The 12,557-nt window shown below is 40.4% G+C and overlaps 1 protein-coding gene across 1 annotated transcript in view; it reads left to right on the top strand.

Annotated features, from left to right (window-relative positions):
* Positions 1-12,288, top strand: part of LOC306851419 (glutamate receptor ionotropic, kainate 4-like) — a gene marked incomplete at its 5' end in the record, with an annotated part of 194,993 nt that extends 182,705 nt beyond the window's left edge. Inside the window, 7 exons of the mRNA XM_079387624.1 lie at positions 1,439-1,548; positions 3,680-3,853; positions 4,609-4,774; positions 5,188-5,413; positions 7,096-7,224; positions 7,304-7,422; positions 10,543-12,288. Coding sequence (XP_079243750.1) covers positions 1,439-1,548; positions 3,680-3,853; positions 4,609-4,774; positions 5,188-5,413; positions 7,096-7,224; positions 7,304-7,422; positions 10,543-10,926 — 1,308 coding nt within the window. The 3' untranslated portion in view covers positions 10,927-12,288. The remainder of the gene's footprint in view (positions 1-1,438; positions 1,549-3,679; positions 3,854-4,608; positions 4,775-5,187; positions 5,414-7,095; positions 7,225-7,303; positions 7,423-10,542) is intronic.
* Positions 12,289-12,557: the final 269 nt, after the last annotated feature.

Below are 12,557 nucleotides of genomic sequence, written 5' to 3'. Positions count from 1 at the left end.
CTGCAGTTTCCTCTCTAATTGAATATGTTGTGTAGTGCAAATGTTAATGAGGACCTGGTTAACCAAACACAGGGACCCTGGTGTGAAAATCTGGTATGACTGCAGGCTTCTGCAGCTGCATCAGGTTTTATTTCGACAGCCAAAGCAGCAGCGCTTCTCAGACTAAATTTTTAGTATATCACTGGGAGAAACTTTATTTCTTACCTCAAATCCACTAAGCCAGAAACTAGAAATTACATAACACCACAGAGACACATCAGAGCCTATGAGGACACTCTAGAGTTGAGCAAGAACTGCCCTACTGCACTGCCGTTCAGTCAAACTGGAGGAAGATCTATCTGTGCTCATTTGTTAAATGATCAAGGGAAGATTCGCTCTTGAGGGTGTTACATATTCGAAAGGCTGTTAAACCGCGTGTATAACCTGTGTAGCTCACCTCTGACAGACGTGCACTAGTTTCTCATTTGTTTTCCGGCAGGTTTCTGCAGTCCACATTGTTGATTGTGCTTTTGTTTAAACCTTAAAATGTAATTTACAAAGAGGCTGTAAACAAGGCAAGTTGCTTCAGCTGGAAGCAGATTGCACAAACCCAACACCACAGTTAACGTACCCCCTTGTGAGCACCATCCGCAAGTCCCTCTCGCTGTAAGTCACAATACAATTATCTCTTCAAATTTAACACGCGCTCAGTCTGGCACATACAGGCTCCAGGCACGGCCCAATTTTCCCTTCCCTCGACGGCAGCTTCCGTAAGAAAGTGTAAAGCAACCTGCCTAAGAATAAAACCACACCTCAACCGTATTTTTTTCCTCCATTGAGAGCCCAACAGTTTACCATAGCCATAGACAGGCTCACCTCTATTTATTGCTATAATTACAGCTTTTAGTGTCCAGCTCAACAGCAATGGCATTCAGTATGATTGCAGACACATTAATGAATTTCCAGCCTGGTGCGGGATAGATAGTGGAATAATTACTCATTTCCAAACTATAGTAAACCTGGTTTTTGTAGTCTTGGGGGAAAAAAGCAGCACAAATGATTTGTTTGCGAGTGTATCCATCGCTGGGACTATTTAGATTCACCACCTGTGGCGTGTAGATAGATTAGCCATGGTGTTTTCACATTTAGTTTCTCGCTGATAAGAGACTGTTAAGTTGTTGCTGACCACTGATTGTCAAAGTACCTCCAGGAGAGATAATTGGATTTGACTATTGTGTACAGAATCGGCTCCCGAGTTCTGTTCCAGCAGTTATTGGATCTTCAGAGTGTGCCGAAATGGTTAGGAGACAGAAAATCAAGCACTTTGTTTGGATCAAGCCAATCAACCGCAAAAGCCTTTAAACATCTTTAACCTGAATGTTTCCTTTCTGGAATTGAATGATATAGGCTTATAGGATGCTTGTTTCGGTGTGTTGATGTTGCCTGTGTGTTTTTATAGGGAAGAAGACCAGGGTATTTCTCCTTTTTGGATCCGTTCTCTCCTGGGGTTTGGCTTTTCATGTTGCTGGCGTACCTGGCAGTGAGCTGTGTGCTCTTTCTGGTGGCGAGGTAAATACTCAGTTCCACACTGACACCTGCAGGATCTTATTAGCACCGACACTATCCTTAAAGGAGTTGTACAGCTAAAAATTTACTTTTACTCTGCTGCCATACAATGAAAGTGGAAAGCTCCAAAATTAATTTTTTTAAAAAGGCAAAATAAAAGTTGTGCATATGAATCTTACACTATATTTCAAGTCTTTTAAAATCATATAGTAGTTTTGTTTCAGAAACAGACTAGAATTTAATTCATTATTCACTAAAAATCTTACCTTGTTGCTTTACTAATACCATTCGCTTTCATTGTATGGAAATGAGCTTGAACACTCAGCTAAACTTCTCCTTTCATGAAAGAAAAAAACAACATGTAGCACAACTTAAATTTAATTTTTTTTTTTTTATGTAATTAATTCCTCAATTTTCATTCCAACCCTTATTTTTTTTAGTGGAAAACATATTAAAGAAACTTTTTCCTGTTTTCCATATAGCAAAAGTGGATAGGGACTAGGCCTATCAAGCTCAAAAATGGAAAAAAAAATCCCATAAAAGTTGAACATAAGAATCATGCACTATATTAAGTCTACTGAAGTCATATGCTAGCTTTAGGAAAACACTTAAATTAAAATTTAATTCATTATTCACCAAAAATGTTGTTTGGCTGATCTGGTCACCATTCACTCTCATTGTATTGAAACATGTAGCTTGGACATTCAGCTAAACTTCTTCTGTAATGTTTCGTAAAGAAAGAAAGTCATAGATTTCACATAGAATGGCATGTGAATTAAAACGTTATTTATTTTCTTGCTTTCACACCATTAAACATTATGGGCCCGATTTGCTAACAGCTTGCGCCAATGCAAACTGACTTTTGGCTTTAAAATAGTACTGTCAGGATTTACTAAAGATGCGCAGTGAAGAATTAGCACTGAAAAGGTGTGGACACAGTTATTTTTGTGCCTGACCTTTTTGAATATGCATTTGTAGGAGTTTCACTTTCAGACGCAAAATTTATGGGAGGAGAGTATTAAAATGAATCATGCAAATTGATTTACTAACGTTTGCGCTCGTCAAATTACTGGTATTTGCGCCATTATTTAACGCCCCCCAAAAAGCATGTCTTAAAGGAGGCAGTAATTTGCGCTCCTCTTGGTGGATTGCGCTGGTCATTATGGAAATGATCTGGCTGCGTCTGTGTTCTTTAATGTGCGCATTGTCAGTAAATCACCCGCAGAATTTTCCCCTCCCATCAGTGCTTTTACGGAATTGCGCTCTAACGCTACTTTGCCTGCCATGTTTAGTAAATCTGGCCCTATATCCCAAAACTAAACTCTCTACTTAAACCGGAGGGCAAAGATTAGTTGATAGGAATTCTGGAACATTACTACTGCATGAACTAATCTTTGTGCTCTGGTTTTAGGGGGAGGTTTAAAGGTTAGGATTGTTAGTCCAGTTAGGATTGAATGTTGTTGTTGCAAGATCAACATCCTTTGTTGGTCCTGTGAAACAGTCATGACCTTAAACCTAACCCTAAATTCTTAATTGGTTGGTTGGAATGCAGCTCTAGGATCCGCATGTGTGTATTTGTAGACATTTCATTTTAAACTCACTTTTTATTCCAGCTTTGCATTGGATCACAAAAGAAATGTCATGTTTTATATTCTTTCACAGTAGCCTGCTGATTCTCCAGCATTCTGCAGGACAACGGGGGTGTTTTGTGTTTTTATTCACTGAACATTACCTGTCAAGACATTTCATATAAATTCCTAGTTGGAACTTTTGCGTATGTGTGTGTTTTGCCTCTCTATAATGTGTATATTTTTACACATTTGTTACTGAAATACGACCTGTGTTTGCTTTTCTACATTGCTTGTGTTCGGCATTTCAACAGAGCTGTAATGTGAGGTTGTCGCACACCATGAAGAGTAACTCAGCAGCGTCCTGCAGTGCAGTGCATTTTTATTAGTGTCCTGTCAGTCACGGCTAAAGCTTACACAGCCCCTTCAGGGAACAAAAACCAGGTTACGTGGCCAACAGGGAGCACTGGTGACTTCATGCTTTGCCAACTGTTAAAATTGTTCCTGGCTCATTTATGTTTACTACTTTTTATCCTCTCTTTTTTCACACTCTTCTTGGCACACAGGCTAACACCTTACGAATGGTACAACCCTCACCCATGCCTGAAGGGGCGCTGTAGCCTGCTCATTAACCAGTATTCGCTGGGCAACAGTTTCTGGTTTCCTGTGGGCGGTTTCATGCAGCAAGGCTCCACCATCGCCCCCAGAGCTCTGTCCACACGCTGCGTCAGTGGAGTATGGTAAGAGCACACAATAAACAATCTCCAGTCTCCATTCTGCATTCAGGGTCACCATTGTCAATTTCATATTTTGTGACTATATTTGTAAAAAACAGTACATATTATTTAACACATTAGATTAATATATTGCATCCAAGATATACAAGGTAACCAAGCTCTTCTGTTTTATCTACAAGAATGGTTATTGAATATTTAATTAATTTATTTATTTATTATTGTACTTGGGAAGTGAACAAATGATTGAAACATTTACAGAATTGTGTATTCCCTCCTTTATGCATTCATTTTGATTTTTAGGTCTTTAATTTTAGAGTCAACTAGCTTAACCAGCAAGACCTCACTGAAAACCAGTTAGATTTTGCATGCTTAAACTGGTTTACCAGCTCAACCAGCACCCAAACCAGCATTAGCCAGCCAGTTGAAGATGTTCTTTTCAGCAGAGTATCACATTCTGCAACACCCTGATCTCATTGTCAGCTGCTGGATATAGCAGATAAAAGTGCTACTCTCACTTGGCCACTGTTTTTCTGCTGCGTTATTGTACTGTCATTTTTCGAGGCCTCGCCGTCTGCAGCACACCGAGGTCAGTGAAGAATAAAAGCAAGCTATTTTTGAATATTCTGAACGGGCGTACAGTATTCAGAGGAGCCTTTCAACTTCTCATTCGGATGCGGAGCTCACAGTAGCGCCGAGCTCTTTTGATGTTGGGTCAGAGCTTTGCGTTCCTCATGTCTAAAACTGGTTTGTCGTTCCAGGTGGGCCTTCACCTTGATCATCATCTCTTCCTACACAGCCAACTTGGCGGCCTTTCTCACTGTGCAGAGGATGGAGGTGCCCATCGAATCCGTGGACGATCTGGCTGACCAAACGGCCATCGAATACGGCACCATGCACGGCGGATCCACCATGACCTTCTTCCAGGTGAGATCTCCAAGGACAAAATGAAAGGAAACTCCACCCACAAATCAATGGCCTGTCGGCAGGTTTATTGACCAAGTCGCTAGCGTTCTTCCCTACTTTGGGATTTATCTGTTTGCTGTCTTAATATCAATGCCCTTCGATATCTTGCCTTCTCCAGAGGGCCGTCCCAGACTAATTCAAACTCTTTGATGTGTCGGAGGGACGTTTCTCGACCAGCCCCTCAGCGAGCACAGACTGTTACACATATTCAGTTGTCACATCAACATGTCAAACTGTCAGCTTATCAACCGCCAAGTCCTTGGTTAACACAATCAGTCTCGCCTCCTGAAAGCTCTAGTGATTGACTGTCAGGACACCAGATGAAAGTTGAGGAGTAAATGTAACGATTCTAATATCTCCTGCTTTCTGATTAGAACTCCCGCTACCAGACGTACCAGCGCATGTGGAACTTCATGTACTCCAAGCAGCCCAGCGTGTTCGTGAAGAGCACTGAGGAGGGCATCGCCCGAGTGCTCAACTCCAATTATGCCTACCTGCTTGAGAGCACCATGAACGAGTACTACCGCCAGCGCAATTGCAACCTCACCCAGATCGGAGGCCTGCTGGACACCAAGGGCTATGGCATTGGCATGCCTCTGGGTGAGAAAGAGTTCCTGTTAGAGAGACAACAATGAATAGAGGTTTATGTGGAGTTAGCAGGACTTTTATTGATTCAAATGCAACTCATCCAGAGTGCAAAAGAAGTGTAGCAAGGAATCTCACACACTGCATACTGTGTGACGTCAACGGCCATTTATGCTACTGAACGATACACAACTTTGGATCAATGGACTTCATCACAATCTGACATAATGTTTATGTTTTACCTGAAAGAAAAGAAATGTCTAAAAGTCTGTGGAGGCAAAAAGGGAATGCAACTTTTTTTTTCAAAACAAGCTTGATGTAGTTTAATCATAACATAAAGGAAATGCTAAATGGCTCTTATAACATTTAAATTAAAGGGTTAATTCACCCAAATATGAAAATTCTGTCATTAATTACTCACCCTCATGTCGTTCCAAACCCATAAGACCTTCGTTCATCTTCAGAACACAAATTAAAATATTTTTGATGAAATTGGAGAGCTTTCTGACGTTGCATAGACAGCAACTCAGCTGAAACATTCAAGGGCCAGAAAGGTAGTAAGGACATTGTTAAAATAGTCCATGTGACTTTATTCAACAATTTCTTCTCTTCCGTGTCAGTCTTCGATGCGTGTTCACGTGAAAAAAAGTGAAATTACATTACATGCGTCATGGTACTATCATGAATGTGCACTGAAGACTGACAAGGAAGAGAAGAAATTGTTGAATAAAGTCGTTATTTTAGTTTTCTTTGTGCACAAAAAGTATTCTCGTAGCTTCATAAAATTATGGTTGAACCACTGATGTGACGTACTGTTTTAACAATGTACTTACTACCTTTCTGGGCCTTGAACATGGTAGTTCAATTGCTATCTATGCAGGGTCAGAAAGCTCTCGGAGTTCATCAAAAACATCTTAATTTGTGTCTTACAACGTGAATAATTAATGACAATTTTCATTTTTGGGTGAACTATCCCTTTTATTTTATTGTTTATATATACACTAACTTTCCAAACTTTGAGGTCAAAGTTTGCAAAGAAAATTTTGATCAATTTAATGTATCTTTGCTGAACAAATATACTGATTTATTTACAAAATCCTTAACATTTGAACAGTAGTGTAAATATTTTTAATTTTAAATAATTTTTTTTTTTTTTATTTACTTTTATTATTATTTGACATATAGAGCACTATTATATACAATGCTCTTGCACACACGTCATCAGTTGCTGGGTTCTTATGGGTTGTTTATTAGACAGGCATTGTAGCAACAGTCACTTCACAATTGCAACCTAAAATTTCAGACACTGTCAGAACTTCGCCTGATGCGTTGACTAATTGGCCATCAGCAAGCATATGACAGTAAAGCTATCCAAGGCTGCCAGTCTTGTCCTATAATGATAGAAATATTTTATATTCACCAAAAGTCTGTCTCAGATGGCAAAATGGTAGCCAAAATAGCACAGTGCACACCAGGCTTTAATCATATAACTAAAGTTAAATGAATCCATTGACTGAATATAAATTGCACTGAATTGATTTGAACCAAGATATGTCCAGCAGATGTTTTAATCAGCATTACTGATGGCAGGGTTTAGTTTACAATAAGCTAAATGAATACCATTAGAGTGGCAGGAGTCAGCACAGCAGAAAATATACATCCAGCTCTGGCTCTCTAAGATGTATATTTTGTTTCAGGCTCGGTCTACAGAGATGAGTTTGATCTGACCATACTCAAACTACAGGAGGAAAACCGCTTAGAGATCCTGAAGAGGAAATGGTGGGATGGTGGCAAGTGTCCAAAAGAGGAGGATCATCGAGCGAAAGGTGAACCACCTGTCACTCAACTGCAGGTCCAAACAGAAAATTTTAGGAAACATTTATCAGGTTGTGTGTTTTTGTGAAGGTCTGGGCATGGAGAACATCGGTGGGATCTTCGTGGTGCTTGTGTGTGGTCTTCTGGTGGCCATCTTCATGGCGGTGCTGGAGTTTGTGTGGATGCTGCGTCATACGCCAGCAACAGAGGTGAGAGAGGGCTATTTTACCTGCCTCTGCTTTTTGTCCTTCTCCCCGCCCTCGCGCCTCCCTCCCTGAACCCCCCACACCCCATCCTGCACCTCACCACCAGCACACCAAAGAATATACCTCAAACTGATCTACACAGGCCATCACACACTAAAGGTGCCAGATGCTATTAGATTTTATGCTTTTTAATGTTTGAATGGAATAAAGTTCATTCTTTTTTGTCTTTTATTTTCTTCCCTGAATCAAATCGATGATTGTGTGACTGCATTGTTTCAAATGAAACATTGTGATTTTTTTTTTTTTACTAAATAAACACTTCAGCATGTTTCAGTAGAACCCAAGACGTGACTTTTTTTGGAGGGTGTAAATGCATGCTGTGTTTGTTTATAATGTCTTCATGACTTCGTTGTGATTTCCCATATTCATAGACTGAGCATTGTGGGTAAATATTTAAAGAAGAATGATGTTTGTGTTTGTCTATATGTATGTTGGGAATACAGGGCTCTCAATTCTCACGTATTCACTGTGAGACTCACGCATTTCAACCAGTTCACACGCTCTCACGCCACACCTTGTATTTCTCAGGCTAAGATAACTTGTCCCGCTATATGTACAATTAATAGATGAGGGAATAAGGAGGTAAGTTCTCTGCCGAGTTCATAGCTTTCTCGACTCTCGAGTTATACAGAGTTAAATGCCACCTACCAGCCAATCAGAAATTAGGATGTTGTTGTTTCCGTTTAAATTACGCGATTGAAAAGATAGTGAGAGCTGATGTTGGGGAATATAGCCAAATTCGTATTATTGATGCAATCAAAAAAAACTCTCCAAATGCTTTGCAACCAGAAGCTTTAACTTAGCTTTGGCTTCCTTAAAGGAAAGTACTAGAGATGTTATAACAGTTGGTAAATGTGATAAATGTGATATGTTTAATCAGATTTACCAGATATTATAACTTCTATTTGTGCTGGTCAATTATGAAGAATGGGTAAAATTGAACTGCTAGCAAAAACTTGGGTGCTACAAATAATTGAGTTGCTCCTCCCTTTGCGTGGCCCCTCCCCTAATCTCACTTCAAATTTTTGCTGTAATTTGAGAGCCCTGGGAATATGTGTGTTTGTGTGATTGTGTTTGTATCCCAACATCAAGTCAAAATGACTAGTGCAGTGCAGTTTAGCCCATTTTTGATAAGTAGAGTGAATATTTGCAATATCCCTAAGGGAAATATAGCTTTGTGTGTTAGCATTAGGTAATGCTAATAGTGTGTCTGTTTGTTTATGTGTGTGTGAGGTGCATTTCTGCATGTAAGTGTATATTCAGTGCCTTAGACTGCACTGGCATGGCTCATCATACAATAGGCAACAATTTTCTGTCCTGTTTTTAACTAGTGTACATATCTTAATTCCATACTACATTGATCCAGCACCAAGATGGCCCCTCCAATTAAATGTCTACTACACATTAAAGCTCCCAGAATCACATTGATTGTATGCAGTGCCTTTTCAACATCATGACATGATACCAAAAAATTGATTGGATCATAATTTTGTTTTTAACTTTGCATCATATGTATGAATGTATGTGACGTATATCTCATATAGACCTTAGGCGAGGTAGCACCATACAGTATGTATTTTTTTGACAAGAATGAAAACAAGACTGCGAGGGACTGAAGTACAGTGTGTTCAATGGACTGTACTGTTGTTTAACAACATACTGACTGTTCAGCTAAAAATACAAATCTTTCCGCTAGCGCCATAAAAGAGTTTTAAAAGTTGTTAGTTGTGAAATGTGAACTAGAACCTTTATACAGTGCGTGCCATTGTAAAGACTGCGAGTGTATCCCTCACAGCTTCATTTTCATTGAATATGGTGTCTAAACTGACAAAGGTCGGATGTTCAGAAACAGAACTGGTTGAGCTTCAGCAGCTGAGTTCTGGATTTTATCAGCAAATTTGAAATGAATGCTAATAGGATGTGGCATTCAATTTCTTTAAAGGCACATCACAACCAGCTGGGGTTTTTTTTGTTGTAGCTTATATACTTTACTTGTCACACAAAACCTTAAGTGTAAGAGCTGGTCGAAATCCAGTAATTTCAATAGCAATCCATGCAATCAGAAATTTAGCATGAGGGCTAAAGATTTCCCCACACAGATTTTTGCAACAGGTTCAAGTTGGTCACACGGCTTTACTGCATTCACCAATAGAAAGCTGCTTGGTTTGAAAGGCTCCACACAACGCTACTCTCTTTGACAGTAGACAATAGTGCCTTTTTTGTGACCTCATCTAAACAGACTGTAACTGAACAGGGTATAGATTAAAAGGTAAATCCTTAATGATTTTGTGCTGAGGACTGATGAAATTTTGGTTTACTTTGAGTAGATATGCATAGTATTTCCCTTGAAATTTGATGTCACCGCAGGAAATTAATGTTGGGAAAACACTACTGAGGACAAAAGAAAAATACTACTGTAAAACAACCATTAAGAGAAATGAACGGATCAAAGCAAAGATGATTTATTTAACATCCCTTAATCGAGACTTCATTTTTGTAATACTCTGCAATAATATTCCATTTATGACAGAATTCCATTAAGATTACAAATTGCACCAGAGGATACGGGAAAACACCCTGTAAAGTGATTAAAAATATATATGCATTCAAATAATCAGATTATTTTATGTAAGCAATCATCAAAACTCATCGAAAATCCTCTTGGGAGCAATTTTTGCCCAATTTTTCAAAGCAAAAGGCACTGTATACAAAGAATGACCCAAACACAGCAGCTCCACTCACTTATCACATTTTTTTTTGTAATGCAAATCTAACAGAATACATTTAAATATGTGAACTTGTTGAAAATGTAATGAGCACACACCGAGCTCACCAGGCACTTCAGGACTTTTTCTCTGATTTCTCTGCGGTGCATCAGTCAGATAAACAGCCACCGGCCCCTGTATAGCCCAGTGTTATTTTTGATCAATGCTCTGGCTGTGCTGCCTGCCACCCCCTGCGAGCAGTGTGTCAGTCAGTCCCCTTGGCCTCTCTTTCTCTCTCTCTCTCTCTCTCTCTCTCTCTCTCTCTCTCTCCCTCTGTCTCCGTGTCTGTGCCTCACAGCTGTCCGTGTGCGAGGAGATGCTACGAGAGCTTCAGGGCATCGTGCTGTGTCAGGACAGCCTGCAGTTACGGCGCAGGCGCGGAGCCACCGTGTTGCGACCGCAGCCTTTGCCCCTTGAAGAGCGACGGGCGCGGGCGGCGGCGGCGAGCCTCAGCAACGGCAAGCTTTGCACGGGCACTGGCCTCCCCGAACCCCTCTCCCACAGACTGGCGCAGGAGGCCGCCCTGGTGGCGCGAGGGTGCAGTCACATTCGCATCTGCCCGGAGTGCCGGCGCTTCCAGGGCATTCGAGTGCGCCCGGCCGGCCCTCCAGGAGCATCGCCCAGCCACAGCGAGGAGAGTATAGAGTGGGAGAAGGGCACCAACAACAGTGAACACGAATAACCTCTCGGATCTGTGGCGGATAGATGTTAAACGACGGCTTTGCTGGACCCAGGGATTATGGGAACGTAGGCTCCAGGGAAGGAGCTAAAAGAGAAGCTGTCCGTGCTGCTCGATTCGGTCCAGGAGCAGCATCTGGTTTCTGTACACTGTCCTTATGGCCCTCTGCTTTCGGGGGACACAGCAGAGGGGCTTTGTACTATGCAGTATATTTGTCTTACTGTGCTGTTGATTTATTTTTAAATTATTCCTCTTTTGTTGTGATACCACTATATTGCTATTATCTCCTTCTCACGACACCCGTTTAGTTTGGTTTTTCACACCACGGACAGCTGCAGACTGTCAACCACGCGCAACCTTTTTTAGAGTGCCAAAACACTTTGTATTAATTCTGTGCTGTTTCCGTCTCATTCCGGCCCCCGAAGGAGTAACTATTAAGAGAACTGAACACAAAAACAACTACGATCTGTTTTTATTAATAGTCATATTCTATTAAAAAGGTTTTTGGGATGTTTCTGAATGTTTGATGTGCATGTACGAGGGTTTTAGATGCTACTGAATGGAGAAGAACATGGGAATTCTATTTTTTCTGGTTAAAGACACACTTTCTATATTTTGCTTTTCATTCTCTTAAGTTTTGATTCATTTTGTTGCACTCCTCGGATATGAAAATTGCACATAGTTGTGGGAAAGTGGAAGATTATGCTCCCATTTAGGAAATTTGCATTGGGAAACTAACTAGGAATAATGCCAATTTCCATTCACCCTTATTTTTGCCATTCCTGCAGGGCGCTTGGAGGTGTCAGATGTGTTCACTTTCAAAAAAACATCAGAAAAGTGAGATCTGAGGTGATTTTGTTCCTGTTGATCTGTAACACTCAGTACATGATGAAATCAACTACAGACAGGGTCACTCCATCTAGATATATCTGTGTGATGAGACATTGGAGATCATAGGCCTATATACATTCAGGTATTTCTTTATATAACATCTCATAATGTTTAATGTTTATTTTCTTGTTTGAAAGCAGAAACGTTCATTTGTTCATGTGACGTCTTTGATTCATACTTCTGTTGAACACCCTTTTAAAACTGGATTCAACCAATCCGGTTTTCAACGTAACACAGCTGAAGCAGAATTTGGATACCAAAATGAAATTATTTTATTAGGCATGATGTTACTCTCAACTTGCAGTGCCAAATTGTAATAAATTGCCTTCACGTTTTGGAGAGCCATTAGAGGTTACTTACTACCCATGTTGATTTTTTCTGTGCATTTCTATTGAACTGAATCCATTTCTACATGATATTTCAATACGGTGTTAGTGCCTGACGAAAATAAATGGCATTGTGTTCAGTTCTGTGAAAGGTTGGCTTTGTTCTTGAAGGTTTTGTCTCTTGGATCTGTCGTCCCTCTCTGTAAACATTTATTTTTCTAGGTGCGCAAATACAGCTCCATTCATTTCCTATTGCAGGCTGGAATGGCTGTGCGAGTGTGTGTGTTTCAGGCTTCCGATGAACAATGGCAAAGCTGTATGTGCAGGTGGGTTTTCACTGGAGACACAGACCTGCAGACAACTCTATCGGGTCAACTTCAAGATGTGACACATTTACTATGTGGGGCATGGCATCAG

The sequence above is a fragment of the Barbus barbus genome (genome assembly GCF_936440315.1).
Source record: "Barbus barbus genome assembly, chromosome: 31".
In the NCBI taxonomy this organism is placed as follows: Eukaryota; Metazoa; Chordata; class Actinopteri; order Cypriniformes; family Cyprinidae; genus Barbus; species Barbus barbus.
This window is presented reverse-complemented; position numbering and strand designations above follow the sequence as displayed.